Raw genomic sequence first — 25,904 nt, 5'->3', positions numbered from 1 at the left:
AATGTGGTATACTGCATCCACTGTACCCGGTGCGGCTTCCTCTACATTGGGGAAACCAAGCGGAGGCTTGGGGACCGCTTTGCAGAACACCTCCGCTCAGTTCGCAACAAACAACTGCACCTCCCAGTCGCAAACCAATTCCACTCCCCCTCCCATTTTCTAGATGACATGTCCATCATGGGCCTCCTGCAGTGCCACAATGATGCCACCCGAAGGTTGCAGGAACAGCAACTCATATTCCGCCTGGGAACCCTGCAGCCATATGGTATCAATGTGGACTTCACCAGTTTCAAAATCACCCCGTCCCCTACTGCATCCCTAAACCAGCCCAGTTCGTCCCCTCCCCCCACTGCACCATACAACCAGCCCAGCTCTTGCCCCCCACCCACTGCATCCCAAAACCAGTCCAACCTGTCTCTGCCTCCCTAACCGGTTCTTCCTCTCACCCATCCCTTCCTCCCACCCCAAGCCGCACCCCCAGCTACCTACTAACCTCATCCCACCTCCTTGACCTGTCCGTCTTCCCTGGACTGACCTATCCCCTCCCTACCTCCCCACCTACACTCTCTCCACCTATCTTCTTTACTCTCCATCTTCGGTCCGCCTCCCCCCTCTCCCTTTTTATTCCAGTTCCCTCTCCCAATTCCCCTCTCTGATGAAGGGTCTAGGCCCGAAACGTCAGCTTTTGTGCTCCTGAGATGCTGCTTGGCCTGCTGTGTTCATCCAGCCTCACATTTTATTATCAAGCTTGAATAAGTGTGCCTCTGTCTCTCTGTTACTTTTCATTATGAATAGATTGACAGAAGTGTTTTCTGGCAAGAAATTTTGTTAATGTAATTTAAATTTATTTTAATGAAATTAATTTTAGTTCATTCCAATGGATGTTACCCAACCCAGGAGAGCAGCCCAGTTCGGTTATTTGCACTATACAGGGAAGATAGAAATAAAGGAAGCAAGAAGAAGAGGGATCAGGAGGGAGATCATGGATATACGTTGTTACATCAAGTAATGATAACACAGATAATTATTCAATAGAGAGGCAGAAAATAAATGCCAGGTTCATCAAATTGTAAAAGAGTTAAAAGCTGGCCAACTACTAAACCCCATCTTCCCAAAATAATAAAATGTGAGGCTGGATGAACACAGCAGGCCAAGCAGCATCTCAGGAGCACAAAAGCTGACGTTTCGGGCCTAGACCCTTCATCAGAGAGGGGGATGGGGAGAGGGAACTGGAATAAATAGGGAGAGAGGGGGAGGCGGACCGAAGATGGAGAGTAAAGAAGATAGGTGGAGAGAGTGTAGGTGGGGAGGTAGGGAGGGGATAGGTCAGTCCAGGGAAGACGGACAGGTCAAGGAGGTGGGATGAGGTTAGTAGGTAGCTAGGGGTGCGGCTTGGGGTGAGAGGAAGGGATGGGTGAGAGGAAGAACCGGTTAGGGAGGCAGAGACAGGTTGGACTGGTTTTGGGATGCAGTGGGTGGGGGGTAAGAGCTGGGCTGGTTGTATGATGCAGTGGGGGGAGGGGACGAACTGGGCTGGTTTAGGGATGCAGTAGGGGAAGGGGAGATTTTGAAACTGGTGAAGTCCACATTGATACCATATGGCTGCAGGGTTCCCAGGCGGAATATGAGTTGCTGTTCCTGCAACCTTCGGGTGGCATCATTGTGGCAGTGCAGGAGGCCCATGATGGACATGTCATCTAGAGAATGGGAGGGGGAGTGGAAATGGTTTGCGACTGGGAGGTGCAGTTGTTTGTTGCGAACTGAGCGGAGGTGTTCTGCAAAGCGGTCCCCAAGCCTCCGCTTGGTTTCCCCAATGTAGAGGTAGCCGCACCGGGTACAGTGGATGCAGTATACCACATTGGCAGATGTGCAGGTGAACCTCTGCTTAATGTGGAATGTCATCTTGGGGCCTGGGATGGGGGTGAGGGAGGAGGTGTGGGGACAAGTGTAGCATTTCCTGCGGTTGCAGGGGAAGGTGCCGGGTGTGGTGGGGTTGGAGGGCAGTGTGGAGCGAACAAGGGAGTCACGGAGAGAGTGGTCTCTCCGGAAAGCAGACAGGGGAGGGGATGGAAAAATGTCTTGGGTGGTGGGGTCGGATTGTAAATGGCGGAAGTGTCGGAGGATGATGCGTTGTATCCGGAGGTTGGTAGGGTGGTGTGTGAGAACGAGGGGGATCCTCTTGGGGTGGTTGTGGCGGGGGCGGCGTGTGAGGGATGTGTTGCGGGAAATACGGGAGACGCAATCAAGGGCGTTCTCGATCACTGTGGGGGGAAAGTTGCGGTCCTTAAAGAACTTGGACATCTGGGATGTGCGGGAGTGGAATGTCTTATCGTGGGAGCAGATGCGGCGGAGGCGGAGGAATTGGGAATAGGGGATGGAATTTTTGCAGGAGGGTGGGTGGGAGGAGGTGTATTCTAGGTAGCTGTGGGAGTCGGTGGGCTTGAAATGGACATCAGTTACAAGCTGGTTGCCTGATATGGAGACTGAGAGGTCCAGGAAGGTGAGGGATGTGCTGGAGATGGCCCAGGTGAACTGAAGGTTGGGGTGGAAGGTGTTGGTGAAGTGGATGAACTGTTCGAGCTCCTCTGGGGAGCAAGATGCGGCGCCGATATAGTCGTCAATGTACCGGAGGAAGAGGTGGGGTTTGGGGCCTGTGTAGGTGCGAAGAGGGACTGTTCCACGTAACCTACAAAGAAGCAGGCATAGCTGGGGCCCATGCGGGTGCCCATGGCCACCCCCTTAGTCTGTAGGAAGTGGGAGGAGTCAAAAGAGAAGTTGTTGAGGGCAAGGACGAGTTCAGCTAGGCGGATGAGAGTGTCGGTGGAGGGGGACTGGTCGGGCCTGCAGGATAGGAAGAATCGGAGGGCCTTGAGGCCATCTCCATGCGGAATGCAGGTGTACAGGGACTGGACGTCCATGGTGAATATGAGATGTTGGGGGCCAGGGAATTGGAAGTCCTGGAGGAGGTGGAGGGCGTGGGTGGTGTCACGGACGTAGGTGGGGAGTTCCTGGACCAAAGGGGAGAAAATGGAGTCCAGATAGGTGGAGATGAGTTCGGTGGGGCAGGAGCAGGCTGAGACGATGGGTCGACCAGGGCAGGCAGGTTTGTGGATTTTGGGAAGGAGATAGAAACGGGCCGTGCGGGGTTGCGGAACAATGAGGTTGGAGGCTGTGGGCTGTGGGTATCTCCCATCGTCCCAAATATCAGTTTTATCAGTTACATGAATTAATCTGCTGAGGTCATTGAAGATTAGCCTTAATACTCAAAGATCAGCACTGTAGTCTAATGAGAGAGATGAAATTTGAAAATATTGTTCCTTTTGCTGTGGTTGAGAAGGAATCTGTATGGTTTCCGGTGTGACTTTCTAAGTCCACTTACACAGATCTCTTGTACAAACAGAAGTCTGGAACATAACAGGATCCTTACACTGTAGTTAGCCCTGCCCTCATTTTAACTTGCCTCATTAAGCTTTAACAGTACAAATATATTGGGGCTGGTGTATGCACTTGGTGTCAGGATCCCTCTTTGAACATCCTTCTATCCCTTGGCCTATGTAGGCATGACCCAATTTTTTGCTACTTCTGAGTGGCCTGTCTCACTGACTAAATCTTCCTGCTTACCATTTCTGTCCCCAAACCTCCAACTCACAATTTCTCTCCCTTGCTCTCTCCTTCTCACTACTCTTCTCCAAAGCTCTTACATAGGGTGAAAAGGGAAACCTTGCGAGGAAGGCAGCAAGCAACGAGAGTGGGTGGTAGTCCAGAGAGAAGTAGAGTTGGCCAGGCCAGCCAACTGGAGAGGTAACAAGCAGGAGATAACCAAAAAGAGATGGCATATTTCTTTTATATTTACATTTTAATGTATTTTAGAAGTTACTTCTAATGATATGAATTTAAGAATGTGCAGAATTTTAATTTGCAAGGTGTAATTTTGAAATATATTTCTGATGAGAGGGGTTCTGCTGAACCTGACTGTAGCAATTGGTTCTAATGTAAAAAATTGATCTGTGTAAGATTGTCTCAGTTCAAGTTGTAATTTTCAGGAACACAACGACAACAGTGTGAAGAATTATTATATTTATCAATGCCCTCACCTCATCTTTCAAGCTGCCTGTTTGATATTTGATTTAATCCTATCTCTGTTAGCACTATGGCCATATAGAACCAAATGACTTTGTTTTTAGTTAAGTTCAAATCATAGTTCAGTCAAATTTATGTATATATTTTAGCCGCAGTAGGGCTACTCTAAAAGTGGATCTCACTTGGGATTACCTGATGACTCGGTGGCAGTGCCTAAGTGTGAAACTGGGTCATGTACCCAATGGGAGGTTTTCCCATGCAATCTGTGATTCACACATAGATGACCTTTATTGCTATTGGCCTCAGGATTTCCAGAATAGACATATTACAAAGAAACATTTATGTTTCTTGTACTTGAATGCTGGCTAATGACTGTTAATAAAGGCAAGATCTGACGCAGCTTTGATACCTCACTGTAACTCCAGTAACTAATGACACTCACACTCTAAGTTCTTCCATGGTGAATGACTGCTGAAGGAGATACCATGGGAAAAGTATACAGAATCATACTTCAGCATTTACAGTCCTGTTGAAGATAAATTGAAATGGGAAACAAAACAGTTCAGAAGTCATTTTGTTTCCTGTTTTTATTTACCAAGAACACATATTACTCTGGGTATTGCATCGGAAATCATGTTCATTGTTTTGGTAGCCTTTGAGAATGTTTTGCTTTTAGGGATGATGCCTCACATTTATCGTTATAGTTAATAGATCTAAACGTTATCTTAATTACTCCATTCATACAATTGTAGAAATATAGACTTGTGCTTTCACTGTACTTGAATGATGAATGGCAACCACAGTTGTGTTCAGTTTAGTCCTAACTTGACCTGATATGTTGGGGAGGTGATAAGCTGCCATCTTCATCCTGATTGACAAGAATTAATATTTAGCCAGAGGGAATTACTTGTTGTATGTCACAAGTAGCAAGTTGGACAATCCCATTTAGATTTGTGTGATGCTGATTTTTTGTTGGCACTCTTATGGCTCTGAATCGTTTCTTAAACTTAACTATATTTGATCAGTGTGTTCACTGTGCTTCCAATTTCTGAATTTAACAATGTCCTTTCAATTCATTAAACTAAGTTAGTATTGTTGGTGCGGTTTTGGTTATCGGTCTGTGCATTGAAACAACAATTTGCATTTATATAGCTGCTTTGAAATAATGACGTCCCAAGGTGCAGTACAAAATGAAGTATGACACCTAACCACACAAAAACGTGAGTCAGAGAGTTTTCAAACAATGTATTAAGGTAGTAAAGTGAGGTGGAGGTTGCCATTATATTCAACTACCTGTCATTTTAAAAATCTTTTCAATGTCAAGGCTGCTTTTTCAAATTGGTAATTCTGTTATCAGAGTCTATTATAGTTAATCAATTGATTACATTTAACTTGAAATTTAGTGATTTTCAAGGCTTGTTTACAGAGGGCACTCAAAGAGAGAAACACTGCATCTGAACCATTCTGGGAATAAGAATGGAGACGAAGTAGAGTTTTTGCTTGGTTTTGCTGAGTGTGTTTCACCCAAAAGTGGTCAAACCAACTGAAAAAGTTGTGGCATTTCAGTAGGTTCTTGTCCATGTTATATCCAATGCAAATCTCACTTCCATGATTTTCTTTTGCCCTAGTGTAAACAAACATCATTCAGAAAGTCTAATTTGCCTATAAAATTGGGCATCCCCAGATTGAATTAATCACTATGGTGAGTCTCTGTCAAAGTGGGTCTTTAAACAAGTTACAAGGACCCTAATAAATGCATTTTGTATTTTTTAAAAAAAGCTTTCATGTGAAACTGAGTGGATGTACCGCCAGAACTACTAAATGGTCTATATAGTTCCTCTGAAAGTGATTTTCAGTTGTCATAGATATTATAGAATCATGAAATTCCTATGGTGTGGAAGCAGATCATTAAACCCATCAAGTCCACACTGACCCTCTGAACAGCAACCCACCCATACCCAACCCACCCCCCACCCTATCCCTGTAGCCCTCCAATTCCCATGGCTAACGCACATAGCTTGCACATCCCAGTACACTATGGGCAATTTTGCATGGCCAATCCACCTAACCTGCATGTCTTCGAACTGTGGGAAGAAACCGGAGCACCCAGGGGAACCCACACAGGCACAGGGAGATGTTGAACTAAACTGTTCTATTAGAATTACTTAAGATAAACTAATTTATGGTTGTACTAATAAAACTATTCCAGATTACTACTCTAAAATACATCGAGTATAGATTAGTACAATTTTTCCAAACTTCCATTCTAAAGCATTGCATGGAAAGTATGCTAGCATAAAAATGAATTTGAATAGGAACTTAGTTATTGAGTCCTCCAGCACGGAGACAGGCCCTTCAGCCCAAAATTGTTCCATGCTGATTGAAATATCCATCCATACTAACCTCATTTCTCTGCACTTGGCCCATATCCTTCTAAACTTTCCTATCCATGTAATTGTCCCAATGCCTTTTAAATGTTGTCAATGTACCCACCTCAACCACTTCCACTGGCAGCTCATTCCATATGCGTAACACCCTCTGTGTAAAAAAAGTCACCTCTCAAGTTCCCATGTATTCTTTCCCCTCTTACTTTAAACTGATGCGCTCTAGTCCTTGATTCCCCAACTCTGGGAAAAATACTGAGTGTATTCACCCTATACATGCCTCTCATGATCTTATTTACTTCTATAAATACCCCTTCAGTCTCTTACACTCTAAAGAAGAAAGTTCTGTCTTGTTCAAACCCCTCCCTATAACTTAGTCTCTTGAGTCCTAGCAACATCCATGTAAATTTCCTCTGCACTCTTTCCAGATTAATAACGTCCTTTCTACAGCGAGGTGACTACACTGAACACAATAGTCCCAAGTGTGGCCTCACCATCGTCCTGTACAACCACAACACAACTTCTCAGTTTCTATATTCAGTGCCCTGACTGAAGAAAGCCAGTGTGCCAAAAGCCTTCTTCACTGCCCTGTCTACCTGTGATTCTACTTTCAGAGAACCGTGCACCTGAACTGCAAAGTCCCTCTGTTCCATTGCACTCCTTAAGGCCCCACCATTCACCATGAAGCTCCTATCTGGATTTGACTTTCCGAAATCCAACACGTCAGACTTATCTATATTAAACTCCATTTGCTATTTCTTGGCACACTCCCCCAGCTGGTCAAGATCGTGCTGTAATTTCTGATAATCCTCCTCACTGATCATGATACCGCCTATTTTAGTGTCATCTACAAACTTACTAATCATGCCTTGTACGTTCTCATCCAAATCACTGATATAGGTAACAAACAACAATAGATCCAGCACCGACCCCTGAGGCACACCACTCGTCACAGGCCTCTGGTCTGACAAGCATCCTTCCACTATTACCTACTGCTTCCTACCATCTTGCCAATTGTGTATCCAGTTTGCCAGCCTTGCCTGGTTTCCATATGATATAACTTTGCAGAGCAGCCTACTCTGTGGAACCTTATCAAAGACCTTACTGAAATCCATATAACCTACATCGATCACCCTGCCCTCAGCAATCTTCCTGGTCACTTCATCAAAAAACTCTTAACAAATTTGTGAGGCATGACCTCCCACGCACGAAGCCATGCTGTTAGTCAAATCCTGTCTTTCCAAATGTACCTTATCCCTGAGAATCTTCTTAAGTAACTTACCTACCACAGATGTTAGGTCAATTAAACTATTTTGAAATATTGCACAATTTGTGCAGGTTGACAGTTGCTCTAAAAGCAGAAACCTTTGGCTGTGATCTTTATCGTTTCATCACACTACCAGCAAAAGTAACCTCAGTGTCATCTGAGGTTAAGTCTCACAAACATTACCATCTTCATCTTTACACTTCTATCAGTCCCACAGCTGTGAATTTAAAAACAGATCAGACTGATAGCTTTGAGACTAGATATAACGCCCACGTGTTTGTTCTGTTAGATAACTGACAAATGAAGTAAGTTTGCCTTTTTGGAAGAATGCAGGACTCATGGGCAGCAGAATAGAATGAACTGTTGTGTCTATAGAGTGGCTGCAATGCATGTGTGTTGCTTATTCCCCCTTTGAGACCCTGTCTTTGCTCAGTCAGTCCTCGACTTTCAATTTGAGGTATTGATGTGCAGGTCAGGCTATGAGGAAGATTAGCAGGAGACTCATTATCAGGTTAATTTTGCACATCTGTTAGTGGGTGGTTCCAATCGGCATAAGCTGCCTTGGATCTGTGCCTGTGTATTCTTCGCCTCAATTGCAACAGGGCCTTGGGAAACAAGACGGTAAAAAAATCTTAGTTGAGGATAGCTGGAGAACGAGAATTCAAAGCCCTTAGCAGAATATAGAGATTAAAATAGTGGCAGCCGGTGACCCACTGCATTTTATAAGGAGGAAGAATCCATGGAGGGAAAGGAGAGCTTGCACGACCATGCAAAGCTTTCTGCTTTTCCAATAATAATTGTCAACCACAATCAGAGGAAGCCAAGCAGAAAGCAAGAAGTGGTATGAGAACAGAGATAAAATTATTATTCTATATACAAATATGCATTCATGATCCTAGCAATGAGTGTGTATGTATGTGTAAGTATGTCAAATGTGCCTTTGCTTCCATTGGTGTAAGATATAATTATAGCAGTAGGTAGACTAGCTCTCAAGTTATTTAAATTCTTAACTGTATATATTTTAAGTATCTCAATACCGTTTGAAAAGAATCCACTCTATTACAAGGCCGGGGCAAAATTTTATTTGTAATATGTGTGCACACATGCAAACTTTTTAATTTGGCATTTCTTAAGATGCGAGTTGATGTTATAACCAACAAGTCAGATCCTAGATGAAATCTAGCTTGTTAAATTTTGTTTTGATTTGCTTTGGTTTTAACAAGGTGGTCTCTCATTGAAATAGGAACACATAATGCTGCAGTTTTTGCTCTAGTAATGAAGCAAGTTATTAACAAAAGAAATGAAAATAAAGTAAACAAAATAATTTACTTGTCTTACATTTTTAGACATATTAAAAGTATAGTCCCATTCTTCTCAAGACACCCCTTTCGAAATTGGAAAGGAAAATAACAACAACAAGCAAAAAACACCACTTGTATATTACTCTAACTTGCATCTAGTGCCTCCATTAGGTTTAAGTCACTTGCGCCTTCAACCTTTAAACTGGAACTGCACATAGCTTCTTAAACAAATGTACTCTGCTTTCAGTGATCTCTTCATGGTTTTAATCCAAACACTTCTGGTCTGAGACTAACAGTAACTCCTTACTTTAAAGCAATCTTGTTTACTGCATATCCTTACATTTTCAGAGCGCTGGTCGCTGGTAGAGGAAGTAGCACTGGAAATATTGGGTGCATTCATGGTTATCTTCCAAAATCCTATAGACTTTAGGGTAGTTCCTACAGATTGGAATTTGCAAGTTTAAAAGTGTGTGTAGTGACTTGATTGAAGTGTATGAGATCCTGGTGGTCTTGACAAGTTAGATGTGTTGAAGATGTTTCCTTTTCTGGATTAGTCTTGAACTGGGGCATAGTTTTAAAATTAGCCCCCACCCCACTACCGTTAGGAAGATGGGAATTTTTTTTTCCCCTCTGAGGGCTTTGTGACTTTCGAACTCTGTCTGAGGAGATGGTGGAAACTGGGTCCATAGAATTTCTACAGTGTAGAAACAGGCCATTCGGCCCAATAAGTCCGCATCACCCATTCCCCTCACCCTACATTTCCTTTGTCTAACCCACCTAGCCTAAACATCCTTGAGCACTATGGGCAATTTAGCATGGCTAATCCATCTACCCTGCACATCTTTGGATTGTGGGAGGAAACCGGACCACCCGGAGGAAACACATGCAGATGCAGGGAGAATGTGTACACTCCACACAGACAGTCAACTGAGGGTGGAATTGAACCCAGGTCCCTGGCATTGTGAGGTAGCAGTGCTAACCACTGAGCCATCGTGCCACCCACATTTTTAATTTAATATTTAATATTTTAAAATTTAATTTAATATTTTACACGTGTTGTTAGCAAAGGAATTTAAATTTAATCAGGGATAGACCTAGGTACACCATCTGAAGAGCTGGCTTCTGACTTCTAAAGGAAAAGAGAAAGATGTGACAAGTTAATAATTGGACAACTCAGTTTGTTTGCTGATGTAACAGGACTTTCAGCAGTAAATGGCAACCTTTGATAGCAGTCACCGAGCAAAGGAGCTGAGCAATTTCCCAAGACCTCCATCAGATGATGATGGTGAGGGAGAGCAGCTGAGATTGTTAGACAGGCCTTTGTTGGAAAGAAGGGGTGTCTTCAGTGGGAAAGGTAATGGCCAGGGGAAGACACAGACAAAACACTTCCTTAGCCCAACATAAGTGCAATTCCATGTATATCATGAAAATAGTGTAAATGCAACCTTAATCACCATAAACTTCCTTTCTTCTTTATAAAGACCTGATGCCAGTGAAATAAAGAATCCCTGCTTTGTGACCTTTGAGTTTTTAGTGATCAAATCACTTAGTCAGAAGTCACATGACATCAGGTTATTGTCTCAGTGATAATGGGAACTGCAGATGGTGGAGAATCCAAGATAATAAAGTGTGTAGCTGGATGAACACAGCAGGCCAAGCAGCATCTCAGGAGCACAAAAGCTGACGTTTCGGGCCTAGACCCTTCATCAGAGAGTTATTGTCTAACAGGTTTATTTGAAATCACAAGCTTTCGGAGCACAGCTCCTTTGTCAGGTGAAATAATGAAGCTCATGCTCTGCTCTGAAAGCTTGTGATTTCAAATACACCTGTTGGACTCAAACCTGGTGTTGTGTGACTTCTGACCTTGCCCACCCCAGTCCAACACCAATAGCTGCACATCATGGCTACTGTCAAATCTCACGTTACCCCAAAAATGCAGTTGAGATGCCTGGATAGATCTGGTGAAGTCCTTCAATAATCCCCCCATCAAGAATCTCCAGGATGACTGTGGTCTGCTATGTCCTTCAAAACATTGCATTGCATGAAGAGCACTGGCATCCTGTAAGAATGGGGAGAGCCAGAGGGTGATAATGGTGTTGGGGAGCCAGGTGCACCCCCGGTTTCAATGGGTGAACGCCAGAGAAATTTGTGATGGGCTGATCCAAGCACACTTTGTTTAATCTGTGCATCTAAAGTTTTCTGACAGACCCTTCAGAAACTCTGCCCGTCACACCCCTGCCTCCTCCTTGTCCTCCAACACTGAAGGTGTAATTTGTTCCAATTGTTAACCAGCAACCTTTGCATCCACACGCAATCCAACTCATAACGGTGAGTCACGCTATTCATCTGAAGGTCTCTGTCCAGGTTGTGGGGGTAAGTAGAGGCTGTGAGAAGTTATATTCATTCCTCGCAATAAACATCAGGAAAATGTCCAACTGGGTGGCACGGTGGCTCAGTGGTTATGTTTCTCTCTGATAATCTATTTTCTTAAAATGGTAACTTATTCTAAGGGATATTTTAACATGGCTGACGTCAGCAAAATTAAATGGTGAAATTTGGCACAACAGCTATCAATCAAGGAACTTTAGAACGTGGTGTAACTAAATCTTGATAAGAAGCAGAACTTCATTTTGTGTTCTTCCTCTGTTACTTAGCTTTGGGACATACAAGTTGACCACTTGAGATTAGCTAATTTGCCACTGATACAAGGTTTAGTGCTGGAGCTTTAGGCAGTGATAGCAGAGACCTAAATTTCTTTACATCACACGATTGACCAGACTTGCCTCCTGCCCTTACCGGCTGCCATCATTGTGTGTTAGAAGGATCGCTATGTTAATACTCAACCTGTTTGGCCACATTATGAACATATCTTTGTCGGGGTTTGAACCTGGAGCGTCATATTCAGGTTTAGAACTTCCTGACAGGTATCAACTGGAATACTGCATTATATGTCAAATCACGTGTAGAAAGTGAAAGAAAAATAGCCCCAACAATGATTAAAATCAGAAGGTCCCCAAGTTAATTTTCCGTTCCAGGAGGTTGTTTAGCAATAGAATTGTGCTGTTTGCAAAAACTTGAGATGAACTAAGTTGCATTTAACACAATCTGTTGTCAATGCTGAAATGCCAGTCAACCTGTTACAAGGATTGCGAGGCAACAAAGTGTGGAGCTGGATGAACGCAGCAGGCCAAGCAGCATCTTAGGAGCACAATTTGGCCTGCTGTGCACATCCAGATCCACACTTTGTTGTCTCGGATTCTCCAGCATCTGCAATTCCCATTATCTCTGTTACAAGGATTGCATTCACTTTAGGATGTAATGAATGTGAATGGGCAGATTTTGCTTTTTAAACTCTATGATACAGCACTGCGTAAAGTAGTAGAAATAGTTGAGTAACAGCTGTTTTTTTTCATGGTTGTATATTAACCAGTGCACTGTTGGCAGTGTTGTAATTTGAATGTCAGGTTTATTGGTAACTTTATCAGGATTGACTGCAGTCAATACGGGGTGGGTATGTTCAATTTAATCATGATTGAACATAACGCACTAGTGTTACAGGGGAAACCTAAGACCTTGTCAAGTGACCAAGTTGACCAGGATAACTGGTTATGATGAACAGCTTTTCTTCTCCCTCTTCTGTCTACCTTCGTGCCCAGAATATTCAAAACTTTCCAAATTGCCCAGGAATATATTCATGGTATTCTACCCTTGGGAAATTTCCTCTATTTACTACTGCATTTAGGCAGTAAGTCTCATAATTTATGCCTTCTTTTAAGGGTGTACCCCGATCAATTACTGCCGCGGCATTATAGCCCTGTGAAGATTTACCTTAGTTTGAAAAATTAGGCCTCGCCAGAGGTGCCCACATGCCATGAGTGACTACTCTCAATTGAATTTCAATTCTTTGTTTCAGTCATGGGGTGCAATCCCACCTTTAATAAGACCACTTGGTGTAATAGAAAAATGGGCTCATCAAGTCTGCTCGATCACTCAATCATGGCTGATTTGTTTCTCAACCCGTTCTCCTGCTTTCTCCCTGTAACCCTTGATCCCCTTAATAATCATGAATCTATCTATCCCTGTCTTAAATACACTTAATGATTTGGCCTCCACAGCCCCCTGTATCAAGATTTTTCACAGATTAGCCACCTTCTAGCTGAAGAAGTTCCTCCTCATCTCAGCTCTAAAGGGTTGTCCATTCACTGTGTTGCTGTGCCATCCTATCCTAGTCTCACCTTTTGGTCAAAATGTCTTCTCCATGGCCACTCTACCCAGGCTTGAAACTAATTCCATTCGTTTCGATGAGTTTCTTCCTCATCCCTCTAAACTCTATCTAGTACAGACACAGAGCTTTCACCTGCAGCTCATATGACAAGCCCTTTATCCACAGGATCAGTCTTGTGAACCTCTTCTGGACCCTGTCCATAGCCAACACATCCTTCCTTTGATATAAAGTGTGAAGCTAGATGAACACAGCAGGCCAAGCAGCATCTCAGGAGCACAAAAGTTTCCTTTTGGCATCAAATCTTCCTTTGATATGGGGCCCAAAACTGCATACAATATTCCAAATGCCATCTGACTGGAGCTTTACACAGTCTCGGCAATACATCTCTGCTCTTGTATTCCACCCCTCTTGAATGCTTATGTTGCATTTGCCTTCTTAACTGCCAATGAGACCTGCATGCTAACCTCAAGAGAATCTTGAACCAGGACTCCTAATTCCTTTCGTGCTTTAGATTTCCAAAACCTTTCTATGTTTAGAAGACAGTCTGAATCTCTGTTCTTTTCACCAAAGTACATAACCTCACAGTTAATAATGTTATCGACGTACATCAACTTTCTGAACCTTCACATGTGCCTTCTGTCCTTGATCAATAAGTCTTTGTATTGTCTTTCCTTACCTCACCCTGTGCCATTCCCCAAGGTTGGTTTTGTAATTTCCTTCCATCTGATCACTGGGCTAACTTCACAGGCTTCATTGTTCAGACTGGCCTATTAACCAGCTGTTCATAATGGATGTCTACTCAAAGTGGTCTAATTTCTTATCTGACAATTAGAACGATTTGATTGTTCACTAAAGTAACTTCTATTCTTCTTCCACGTGTTAATTAGCTGAAGGATTTCAGCACTCTTCTTAATTAGGTAAGGTCAGGGAAAAATCCCATCTGTTAGGAAGTATGTTTGTTTATTTCTTTTAGTATTTACCAGTTTGGGGGCTGATTTGCTTAGCTGACTCAAAGGTTCAATGAGTGGATCAGATAAATGTCAACAGTATGGGGTTAAATCCCAGTCTGCCTTCTTGCCCTAACTGGAGTTATACAGCGGAGGTGGACCACCCCCCTCTAAGGACTAATATGGAATCACCCAAAGGGGAGCACCTCACCCTATAATCTGTTAATAGGTGTGAGAGAAGGGGTGTAAGCCATTTTTACAGCTACTGCTAGTGGTTAAATAAAAGGAATCCCTAACGCTCAGTTTACAATTAACAAGTAACAATTTATTTAGCTAATTCTTAACAGTGAACAAATTAACGAAACTATTAACAAACTGAACAGTTCCCGTCTAACTACTAACTGTTCCCAAATAAGACAAGATTCTAATGGTAGGCCTGCAACTCCCCTCTTTCCACCCCCCACCATGATCAAAAATGCCCTCAACGGCATCTCTTCCCAACAAAAATAAAAACAGAATCCCTCTGGTCGTCACTTGCCACCCCACTAGCCTCCGCATCCAGAGTATCATTCTCTGTCACTTCTGCCACCTACAGTCTGACCCCATACCCAGAGAGATATTTCTCTCCACAGCTGTATCTGCCTTTCACAGGTACTGTTTACTCCAGGATTCCCTCGTCTGCTCCACACCCGGCACCTTTGCTTGCAACCGCAGGAAGTGCTACACCTGCCCCTGCACCTCCTCCTTCACCTCTATTCAAGGTCTAAAGCAAACTTTTCATATCTGACAGGGGTTCACCTGTACATCCTTCAACTTGGTCTACTGTATCCACTGCTCCTGATGTGGCCTTCTCTACATTGGTGAGACGAAGCGCAGACTCAGGGAATGTTTTGTGGAGCGTCTGCACTCTGTGTGTAACAAGCAACAACACCTTCTGGTTGCCAACCATTTTACCTGCCCCTCCCACTCCCTGGGCCGCCTCTAGTGCCACAATGACACCACATGCAAACTGGGGGAGCAGAACCTCATAATCTGCCTCAGGGGCCTACAGCCCAATGGCCTGAACATAGAATTCACCAGTTGTAAAATCTCCCCACCCCTGGCCTCATCCCATGCCCAAATCTCCCTCTCATCCCTGCCTCCTTGACCTGGCACAACTTGTCCATCTTCTCCCCTACCCATCCATCCTACCCTTCCTGCTAACCAATCCCCACTATTCCCTACTCGCATTCAACCTATCACCACCCCACCTACCTTTCCCCAGTTCCACCTATCCTCCCTCCTGCCCCCTTGACCCAACACAGCCTGCCCATCTTCTCTCTCATCAATCTGCCTCACCCATCCCACTGACCAATTCCCATCACTCCCTACCTACATCCACCTATCACCATCCCACCTGCCTTTCCCCAGCCCCACACCTCCTCTCTTTATTTATTTCCCAGCTCCTTTCCCCTACTTCTGAAGAAGAATTCTGACCCGAAACATCAACTTTCCTGCTCCTCTGATGCTGCCTGGCCAACTGTGTTCCTCCAGATCCACACTGTTGTTCTTTGACTCTAGCAACTGCAGTTCTTGCTATCTCCAATATTCGAATGGTATGCTGTTCCAATAAGTATAAGTCCCACTTATATAAAAAAGTAGAATTTAATCTCTTGAAATTACAGTCAGGTTATGTGCCTTCTCCGTCCAATGTTGTCAGGAATGCCTTCTCCATCATATTCCTCTATTGAATATTAACTAGCTATGCGGTAGGTATCTTTGATTTCAATGGTGCTTTCTCTAAGGCTTAGAGAATTCTATGAAAGCATGTGATTCTCTCTTTAGAGCAGATGGCTGTTAACTCTGGTAGATGGCAGTTTGCTCTCTTTTCTTTGTTCTATTGCCCTCTTGTTTTATACCTCTTTATAATAGGATTGCTCCTATGTCGTCAAAACCATCAGATTTAAATTGAATTGTTTTTCTTTTGTATCTAAGTGCCTGGTTCAGATTAATTGGCTAAATTCAAAACTTGTTGTCTTGATAACAACAAAACTGCTGCTCGGCCTGCGAATTATGCAGCTTTTTGATACGTGTTTCAATTCAGGTACTCTGTGCGCCTCTAAACCCACGGTTTGCTGCTCACAAACATACTTCTGAAATCTCTAAGCATAGAAGAAGCACATCATTTTTTAAAGAGACAATACACTGCTTTCCCCGCTAGCATTTTACAGCCACCAGATTCTAACATCCTGCCTTCCAGCCCACAAATACTGTATCCAACGTCTCAACACTGGAAGAAGAAAACTCACAGCACTTTGCCTCAGTTTGGTGAATACTCACTAATAACATGCCAATGGCGAGAAAACCTGAGAGAATTGTTCTGTCACTGTTACCGAGGCCGCATCTTAGCACGGGGCTCTTTGATTAGATGGTTACATGAATCCAGTTGTCTCGTGAGAAACAAAATGTTAAGCAGTTACCAATAAAATGAACACTTGCACTAAATGTGAAGCTGCTTTCCAAAATCAGGCAGTTTCTAATGTAACCCTATGTGGAGGAGGTGGAGAGGTATATTTATTGGAAGGTCAAAACCATTCACCAAGTGAACCTCTGCCTGGATTTAACTTACCAATGCCTCTAGAAAGAATAATCGAGTTTTTATCATCTTTCTGTTGGGAATATGTTTTATTTTTATTCGGCTTTCACATTTTTAAAAATAGAATAATTTGTAGAAAGCAGAATCAGCTCCAACACCATTTGCAAACTCTTCCTCGGCATATACCCCACTCTACCATTATCTTCAAGTCTGGGAGATCTGTGTGGATTCGAGGGAGAGTGGAAGAGGGGATGCCAGCAGCAGCACCAGACATATCTAAAAATGAATAGTCATCCTGGTGAATCTCCTAAGGAACAGAGCTACTTGTGTGCTAAACAGCATAAGTAGCAAATGATAGGCAGAGCTAAGTGTTTCTCAAACCAGTGAAGCAGGTCTAAGTTCTACACACCAGTTGTGACTGGCGGTGAACAATCAAATGACTCACTGGAGGAGAAGGCTCCACAAATATCCGAATCATCAAAGCTAGAGGAGCCCAACGCTGTGTGTAAGACAAGATTGAAACATTCGTAAGAATCTTCAGCGAGAAGTTTCAGCTGAGCCTCCTGCAGAGGCCCCCAGCATCACAGGTTCCAATCGTAAGCCAATTTGAATCACTTACTCAATGTGATATTAATAAACAGCTGGAGGCCATGGATACTGCAAAGGCTATGGGCCCTGACAACATTCTGGCAACAGGAATGAGAACTTGTTTCTTCCATAGCCAAGCTGTTCCAGTAGTTACAATACTGTAGTCTACCAAGCAATGTGAAAAGTTGCTAGGGTATGTCCTGTATACAAAATGCTGACAAATTCTGCTCAGCCAGTGACCCGCTTTGACAATCTACTCTTGATCAGTAATGTGATGGAAGATGTCGTTGACAGTGCAATCAAGCAGCACCTACTCAGCGACAGTAAGTGATGACCTGTTTGGGTTCCACCAGGGCGACTCAACTCCTGATCTCATTATAGCCTTAGTTCAAACATGGACAAAAGAGCTCAATTCCAGAGGTGATATGAGAGGCTGCATTTGATTGAGTGTGGCACAGAGGAACCCTAGCAAAACTGGAATCATTGGGTATTAGGAGAGCAAACTCTCCTCTAGTTGAAATCATACTTGGCTCATAGCAAGATAGTTGTGGTTGTTGGAAGTCAGTCACCTCAGCTCCAGGATATATTTGCAGGAGTTCCTCAGGGAGGTGCCCTAAGCCCAGTCATTTTCCCTCCATCATAAAGTCAGAAGTGGACATGTTCACTGATACTTCTCAATTTCAATTCCATTTGCAATTCCTCAGATATTGAAACAGGCCATGTCCAAATACAGGACCTGCACAAAATCCAGGTTGGACATGTAATATTTACATCACAAATGGCTAGAAAATGATCAGAGAGAATCTAATCATCACCCTTTGACATTTCAACGATGTTACCATCACTGAATTCCCTACTATCAACATTCTGGGGGTTATTATTGACCAAAACCTGAACCAGACTTGCCAAATAAATACTGTGGCTACAACAGCATGTTAGAGGTTAGGCATCTTGCATTGAGTAACTCACCAACTAACTCCCCAAAAGCTGACCACTATCTACAAAGTGCAAATCGGGAGTGTGATGGCGTACTTCTCATTTCCCTAATGAGAGCAGATCCAACAACACTTAAGCTGTTTGATAGGGGAGGCAATGGCCGAATGGTATTATTGCTGGATTGCTAATCCAGAGACCCAGAGAATGTTTCGGAGACCTGGGTTCGAATCCTTCCATGGCAAATGGTGGAATTTAAATTCAGTTTAAACATATCTGGAACTAAGAATCGAATGATGACCGTGAATCCATTGTCGGTTGTTGGAAAAAACCCATCTAGGGAAGGAAACTGCCATTCTTACCCAGTCTAGTCTACTTGTGACTCCTGACCCACAGCAATGTGGTTGACTTTTAACTGCATTCTGGGCAATTAGGGATGGGCAATAAATGCTGTCTGGTGAGCGATGCCTTCATCCGTTAATGAATAAAACATTCAGACCAAAACATTCTGCTTGATTGACCCTTCGTCCACAAACATCCATTCCTTGTACCACTGATGCACAGCAGCATAAGACGTACCATCGATAAAATGCACTGTAGAAATTCGCCAGTCTCCCTACAAAAGAACCTGCCGAACCTGCAACTGCGGCTATCTAGAAGGGCAAAGGTTGCAGATCCATGGAAATACCAGCTATTTAATTCACAACTCACAGTTCTTACTTGGAAATACATCACAATTCCTTCAGCGGTCCAGTGTCACTGGGTTAAAATTCTGGAACTCCCTGCTTAATGACATTGTGAGTCTACCTCACATGGACTTCAGCAATTGAAGAAAGTAGCTCACCTGTACCTTCTCAAGGGGAACCAGAGATAAACAATAAATGATGACCGAGCTAGCAACATCCACATCCTTGGAATGATTTAAAAAAAAATATATTTGAAAATGTTTTGCAATTTTGCTAATGCTGAAATGGTCATTGTTCATCATTACTATCCTTTTGAAACTGACAGAAACCCCTGGAGTCTGCATGTGTGCAGTTGAACATGGAAAATAAGAATTTGTGGACATTCATTCTGCACTTCTCCATGGTGTGTGCTGTTAGCATACCTTTAATAAAAGGTCAAATAGAAATCACCAAACTAACAGGGACATTCACATTTTTCCCTGTTTGTGTCAGTGTAAAACTGCTTTTAAAAGTTGTGTATTGTTGAATGAGATGCAACTTCTTAAATGCTTTACAAATTTCATGAATACTGTGGGGAAAAAATACACACCACCCCAGAGAAACTAATTTATATTTACAAAATGGCAAATTTCTTCATTATGATTAAAGATGAGGAATATTAATTTCTAAAAATGTTTTCTGTATGATGTTTCCGAGTCTATCTTAATCTCATGTCTGATTGATCTCAAGTAGAATGTAACTAAAAGATAATCATTTCATTTAGTTCCAAGCTCACTGCCTGTGAGAATCCTTCAGTATGATTAGCTGTTGCCCCGCTTGATGGTATCTCTGCTGATGGATCTCTGGAAATCTCGTTGAGTTGGTCCCAGATTCAAACTATCATAGCAAAAGATTAATCCAAGAACATTTCCACGTAGACTCCCTACAAAGGCTGACTTATCCATAGTGTTCTTTGATTCATAATTGAATAGCTGAGGATGAAGATCCCAGCAGATGTGCAAAACACAGAGTCTGAAACGAGGAAGCATCGGAGGAGCAGGAAGGGTAGTAAGTGATATGGTGGAGCTGAAATTGAGCTAAGCATAAATAGTAGTGCATGGTGTTGGAAAGGAGGCCTTACATCAAAAGCAGTTAGCATCCCTGAAGTCCAGAGGTCAATGGTTAGGAGGCAAGAACTGCCAACTTTATGTAGCCTCATTGTTATTCCATAGCAAGACAGGCTGACAGGGCAAAGATGATGATCCTGACAGTGAATCATTCTTGAACAAACATTTTGTACACACCTCTGAATTTGATAGAAAGGACAAAAGCTTCAGTAATCTAAATTTGCATCTTGTTCCAACTTTACTACAGGGGACCATTGTGTTGATGTGATCATATACATATGGTCTTTCATTGTTAATAATCATTTAGAAGTGTGAAAGACCCATGAGCCATAGGTGACCTGGAGGACACTTTTGTTGTAAAACATAAGGAATGGTAAGATATTCTCTGGGACACCTTTCATACTCTGAACCATTCAGTAGTAACAAACTCCAGTCAGAAATATAAATCATTGCTGTTGTAAAACAGAAGAACATGTTATTCCCTGATAATAAAATGTGAGGCTGGATGAACACAGCAGGCCAAGCAGCATCTCAGGAGCACAAAAGCTGACGTTTCGGGCCTGGAAGGGCCCAGGCCCGAAACGTCAGCTTTTGTGCTCCTGAGATGCTGCTTGGCCTGCTGTGTTCATCCAGCCTCACATTTTATTATCTTGGAATTCTCCAGCATCTGCAGTTCCCATTATCTCTGAACATGTTATTCCCTGTCATGTCTTCATCTGAGTTGACCCAATTTTACTCCATACCTAACGCTACGTGGGAAAACATCTCTTTCTTTCCCTAAAATATGTCTTTTTACAAAGAATGTTTGCACCAAAATGGTGATAATTGTGAAATTGTTATTGGATAAACCTTTCAGTGAATAGTAGAAATGGAAAACTGTGAATTTTTAAATAAAAACACAGCCAAACTGGACTGGAGTTACCTGTGGGGAGAAAAAAAAGTTAATGTTTTGAGTCTGATATGGCTCCTCATTTGAATGTATAATTTTAAAAATTGGGTTTTAGCAGAATGCTCAGAACAGTAACTGTATTGTTGGGATTCAGATGGGCATGCGCCCTGGCACAATACAAGACTTTGTCCAAACCTGCCGTTCAACTCTGTATTTTAAGAAGAAAGGCAAATGTTAAATGATCATGTATTTTTTCTTAATGCTTTGAAACTGAGGTGACTTTGCATTGCTTTTGCTGAAAGGTTTTATTTTATGCATCTCTGTATAATGTGCCACTGTGACTTAGACATTTTTTAAACATGATTGGCGTATTTTAAAAATCTGCTATGAACGAGAGGACTGAGTATTCCACACTTATCTCATTCTTTTCTCATTGTCATTTTATTTTGTACAGCTATTGGAAGAACCCTCATTCCTCGATATTTCTGTACAATCTTTGAGGGGGGAGTGACAGACCTTTACTATGTCCTCAAACACTCAAAGGAGTCCTACCATAATTCATCCATCACCTTAGACTGTGATCAGTGTACAATGGTCACCCAGCATGGCAAACCCATGTTTACAAAGGTAAGAAAATGAAGAAAAATGTGAGATCGATTTGGGAAAAACAAGTTATTATATTGAGAACAATGAGTTATGAACACATTAACCATTCCAGTATATTATGTGGGATTTGTATGTGTAGTGCTAACTTGGCATGTTGGGAGATCACACACTTTTTACCTACATCAAGATAATCCATGTCACTTTTCAATGGCAGCAGCAAAGGGAATTTATAAGACTAACAGAGGTTCCAGATAAGACACTGACGTGGCTGTGGAGCTTTCGAATTCACCCAAAATTGGCCAAACTAGCCAAAGTGATCAATTTTATTTCAAATAGAAGTGACATTTACATGAGCTAACAAGGTGTAGAGCTGGATGAACACAGCAGGCCATGCAGCATCGGAGGAGCAGGAAGGTTAGACCCTCTGACACTCCGGCATAACAACGTGTGGAGCTGGATGAACGCAGCAGGCCAAGTGGCATTTTAGGAGCACAAAAGCTGACATTTTGGGCCTAGACCCTTCATCAGAGAAGGGGATGGGGAGAGGGTTCTGAAATAAATAGGGAGAGGGGGGAGGTGGACCAAAGATGGGGAGGTAGGGAGGCGATACGTCAGTCCGGGGAAGATGGACAGGTCAAGGAGGCAGGATGAGGTTAGTAGGTAGGAAATGAAGGTGCGCTTGTGGTGGGAGGAGCGGATAGGTGAGAGGAAGAGCAGGTTAGGGAGGCAGGGACGAGCTGGGCTGGTTTCGGGATGCGGGGGGGGGGAGCGGGGACGAGCTGGGCTGGTTTTGGGATGCAGTGGGGGAAGGGGAGATTTTGAAGCTTGTGAAGTCCACATTGATACCATTGGGCAGCAGGGTTCCCAAGCGGAATATGAGTTGCTGTTCCTGCAACCTTCGGGTGGCATCATTATGGCACTGCAGGAGGCCCAGGATGGACATGTCGTCTAAGGAATGGGTTCTTCGGCATCTGCAGTTCCTACTACATTCACACGAACTGAGTTTCTGCATTCTTCAGTGCTAGTTTAGGAACATTGCACTGGCTAATAGCCCCTCCAACAAGTTGATCATTATTGTATGTTTCTACAAAGTTTACCCATTTTCAGCTGGCATAATTGTGTGTCATTACTCCTCGGAAAACCATTTGTGTAGAAAGGTGAAAATTCAACTTCACAGTTCTTAGTAGGAGCATAAAATAAGACCGCAAGAAATCAGAACAGATGTAGGTCATTGGACCCCTCAAGCCTGTTCCACCATTCAATTGGATCACAGCTGATCCAACATTCCTTGTGTCCACGTTCCTGCCCTTTCCCCATAATCCTTTATTCACACACTGATTGATCATCTATCTTTCTCAGCCTTAACTATACACAAGGATGATGCCCCCACACCTCTCTGTGACAAGGAGTTTGAAAGACTCTCAACCCTCTGAGAGAAGAAATCCCTCATCATCTCAGAAATGCTTTTGTTTCCAAACAAAACTGTTTGGGGTGAGACTTATCCCCAGTCCTCTGCTCTTCCTGTTTCACAGGTCATTGTGAAATTCATGAGGAGAAGGATGTAGTTGCCTCGGTCAACTTATTTTCAACTTATTCATGCAGAAAATTTCAGCAATGTTTTGTATTACGTCAAATATATTTTCTGCTCTGAGGGGCTGGTACTTGCAAAACAAATGTATATGAAAAAGTTAAACCAAATTCTAGGAAGGTAAGTTGTGGATTCTTGCACACAGTGAAGTACGTGGCTGAAAAAATATCTACAGTCTCTCTGCTCAGTGGAAAAAACTGAATGCTACTTCATCACTAATACCTTTAAACACCAATCCAGTTCTCCCTTAGCATTTCCACACTTGCTGCTCCGGTTCCAATTTAGAAACTTCATTTTGTGTGTTCACTACGGTGCATAAGTTAATTAAATTTTTAATTCCCTGGGTGCTTTCCTTTCTCCAAGCTGAAGATGTGCCCCTGGCTTTAGAGTTTGTGGCAACTTTGAATATATTATTGGGGTCAAAATTCACTGTTCCCTTATGTATGCTGAACACTTGAATGTTATTTCCCCCGAGACTCATCCTCTCCTTTATATCTCGAGTGGTTTAATTAGGTTTCACGTTATACTTTTTTTTCAGAAATGTTACCTCTGACTTTTCTCATGCCTTGATCAGCTCTGTCCACATCCACATAGAGTCATACAGCATAGAAACAGACCTGTCTGCCCACCATGTTTATTCCCACCAACAAACACTGAACACTAATCCCAGTTACCTGCACTTTGTCAATAGCCTACTATGCTCTGGCATTTCAAGTGCTCATCCAGAGGCTTCTTAAATGTTGTGAAAGTACATGCCTCTGCCATCCGCTCAGACAGCGCATTCCCCATTTCTGCTACCCACTTGGTGAAATGTTTTTTCTCAGCTCTCGTCGAATCAGCTTACTCCTGCTCACTTTAAATTAGTGCCCTCTGGTCTTGGGCACCACTGCCACAGGGAGAAAGATTCTCACAAAGTGCTCTGCCTTTGCCTGTCATAATTTTGCAAACCTCAGTCAGAACCTTCCTTAGTGTCCTGTTTTCCTCCCAAGGAAAAAAATCCCAGCCTCACTTGGAGTATGTTCAGTTCTGGTCACCGCATTATAGGAAGGATGTGGAAGCTTTGGAAAGGGTGCAGAGGAGATTTACTAGGATGTTGCCTGGTATGGAGGGAAGGTCTTACGAGGAAAGGCTGAGGGACTTGAGGCTGTTTTCATTAGAGAGAAGAAGGTTGAGAGGTGACTTAATTGAAACATATAAAATAATCAGAATGTTAGATAGGGTGGATAGGGAGAGCGTTTTTCCTAGGATGGTGACGGCGAGCACGAGGGGGCATAGCTTTAAATTGAGGGGTGAAAGATATAGGACAGATGTCAGAGGTAGTTTCTTTTTATCAGAGAGTAGTGAGGGAATGGAACGCTTTGCCTGCAACGGTAGTAGATTCGTCAACTTTAGGTACATTTAAGTCGTCATTGGATAAGCATATGGACGTACATGGAATCGTGTAGGTTGGATGGGCTTGAGGTTGGTATGACAGGTCGGCACAACATCGAGGGCCGAAGGGCCTGTATTGTGCTGTAATGTTCTATGTTCTATGTTCTATAACTGAGACTTTTCATGCCAGGCAACATCCTGGTGAATCTCCTCTGCACCCTCTCCAGTGCAATCACATCCTTCCAATAATGTTGGTACCAGAAGTGCACACAGTATACCATCTCTGGCCTAACCAATGTTCTAAAAAATTGTAGCAACACTTCCTTGCTCCTACATTCTCTGCCCTCAGTTATTGAAGTTGAGCATCCCATATGTCTTCTTCACCACCCTGCCTACCTGACATCTTCAGGGATCTATGGACTTTTACACCAAGGTCCCTTTCTCCCTCAGTACTCCCTGGGGATCTACCATTCATTGTGTAGATCCTTTCCTTATTAGACATTCCAAAATGCATAACCTCACAATTACGGCAATTAAATTCCAACTGCCGTTGTTCTGCCCAATTTACCAGCTGATCAATATCAGACTGTAACTTGAGACCATCCTCTTCACACTCAATAACACAATTTCCATGTCATCTTCAGACTTACTAATGAAACCTTTTGTGCTAACAACTTTGATGTGAATATACGTAACAAACAACAAGGGATCCAGCACTGATCTTAGTGGTACACCACTAGCCGCAGGCTTCCAATTAAAAAATAACTCTCTAACATCACTGGCCAACTGTTTGTAAGCCAGTTTTGGATGCATTTTGCCAACCTGCCTTGGATCCCATTGACTCCTAATGTTTGGACTAGCCTTCCATATGGGACCTTTTCAAAGACCTTAATAAAGTCCATGTAAAACACATCAAGTGCATTACTCTCATCATTGTATTTAATCATCTTTTTCAAAAAATTCAAGGAAATTAGGCAGGACTCCAACAAATTATTGATGAATCCCTGCCTGTCCCTCAGAATTTATTTTAATAATTTCCCTACCACTGATGTCAGACTAACTGGTCTGTAATTACCTGGCCTATTCCTGCTGCCTGCCTCTAGTCATCCTCACCTCTGCCTAATGAAGTATTAAGTATCTCCACCGGGGCCTCCCTTAGCAGCCTTGGGTACAACAGGTTCTGAGGACTTAGTCACCCATATCCCCACTAAAATTTTTAATACATCTTTCTCATTAATCTTAAAATGAACTGGAAATGCACCATCCCGACTGAAATTTCCAGCTACAATGTCTTTTAACTTTTGTGAATTCAGAAGAAATATATTTGTCTAAGACATCACCCACATTCTCTGGCTTCA

The 25,904-nt window shown here is 42.9% G+C and overlaps 1 protein-coding gene across 11 annotated transcripts in view; it reads left to right on the top strand.

The window, feature by feature from the left end:
• Positions 1–25,904, top strand: part of LOC125456915 (LIM domain-binding protein 2) — a 263,846-nt gene that overhangs the window by 161,137 nt on the left and 76,805 nt on the right. For all 11 annotated transcript variants that reach the window (XM_048540520.2, XM_048540561.2, XM_048540552.2 and 8 more), the window contains one exon: positions 21,436–21,608. In XM_048540520.2, coding sequence (XP_048396477.1) covers positions 21,436–21,608 — 173 coding nt within the window. The remainder of the gene's footprint in view (positions 1–21,435; positions 21,609–25,904) is intronic.

The sequence above is a fragment of the Stegostoma tigrinum genome, chromosome 1, assembly GCF_030684315.1.
Source record: "Stegostoma tigrinum isolate sSteTig4 chromosome 1, sSteTig4.hap1, whole genome shotgun sequence".
In the NCBI taxonomy this organism is placed as follows: Eukaryota; Metazoa; Chordata; class Chondrichthyes; order Orectolobiformes; family Stegostomatidae; genus Stegostoma; species Stegostoma tigrinum.
Note: the sequence above shows the minus strand (reverse complement) of the source record. Positions and strands in the feature narration are given on the sequence as shown.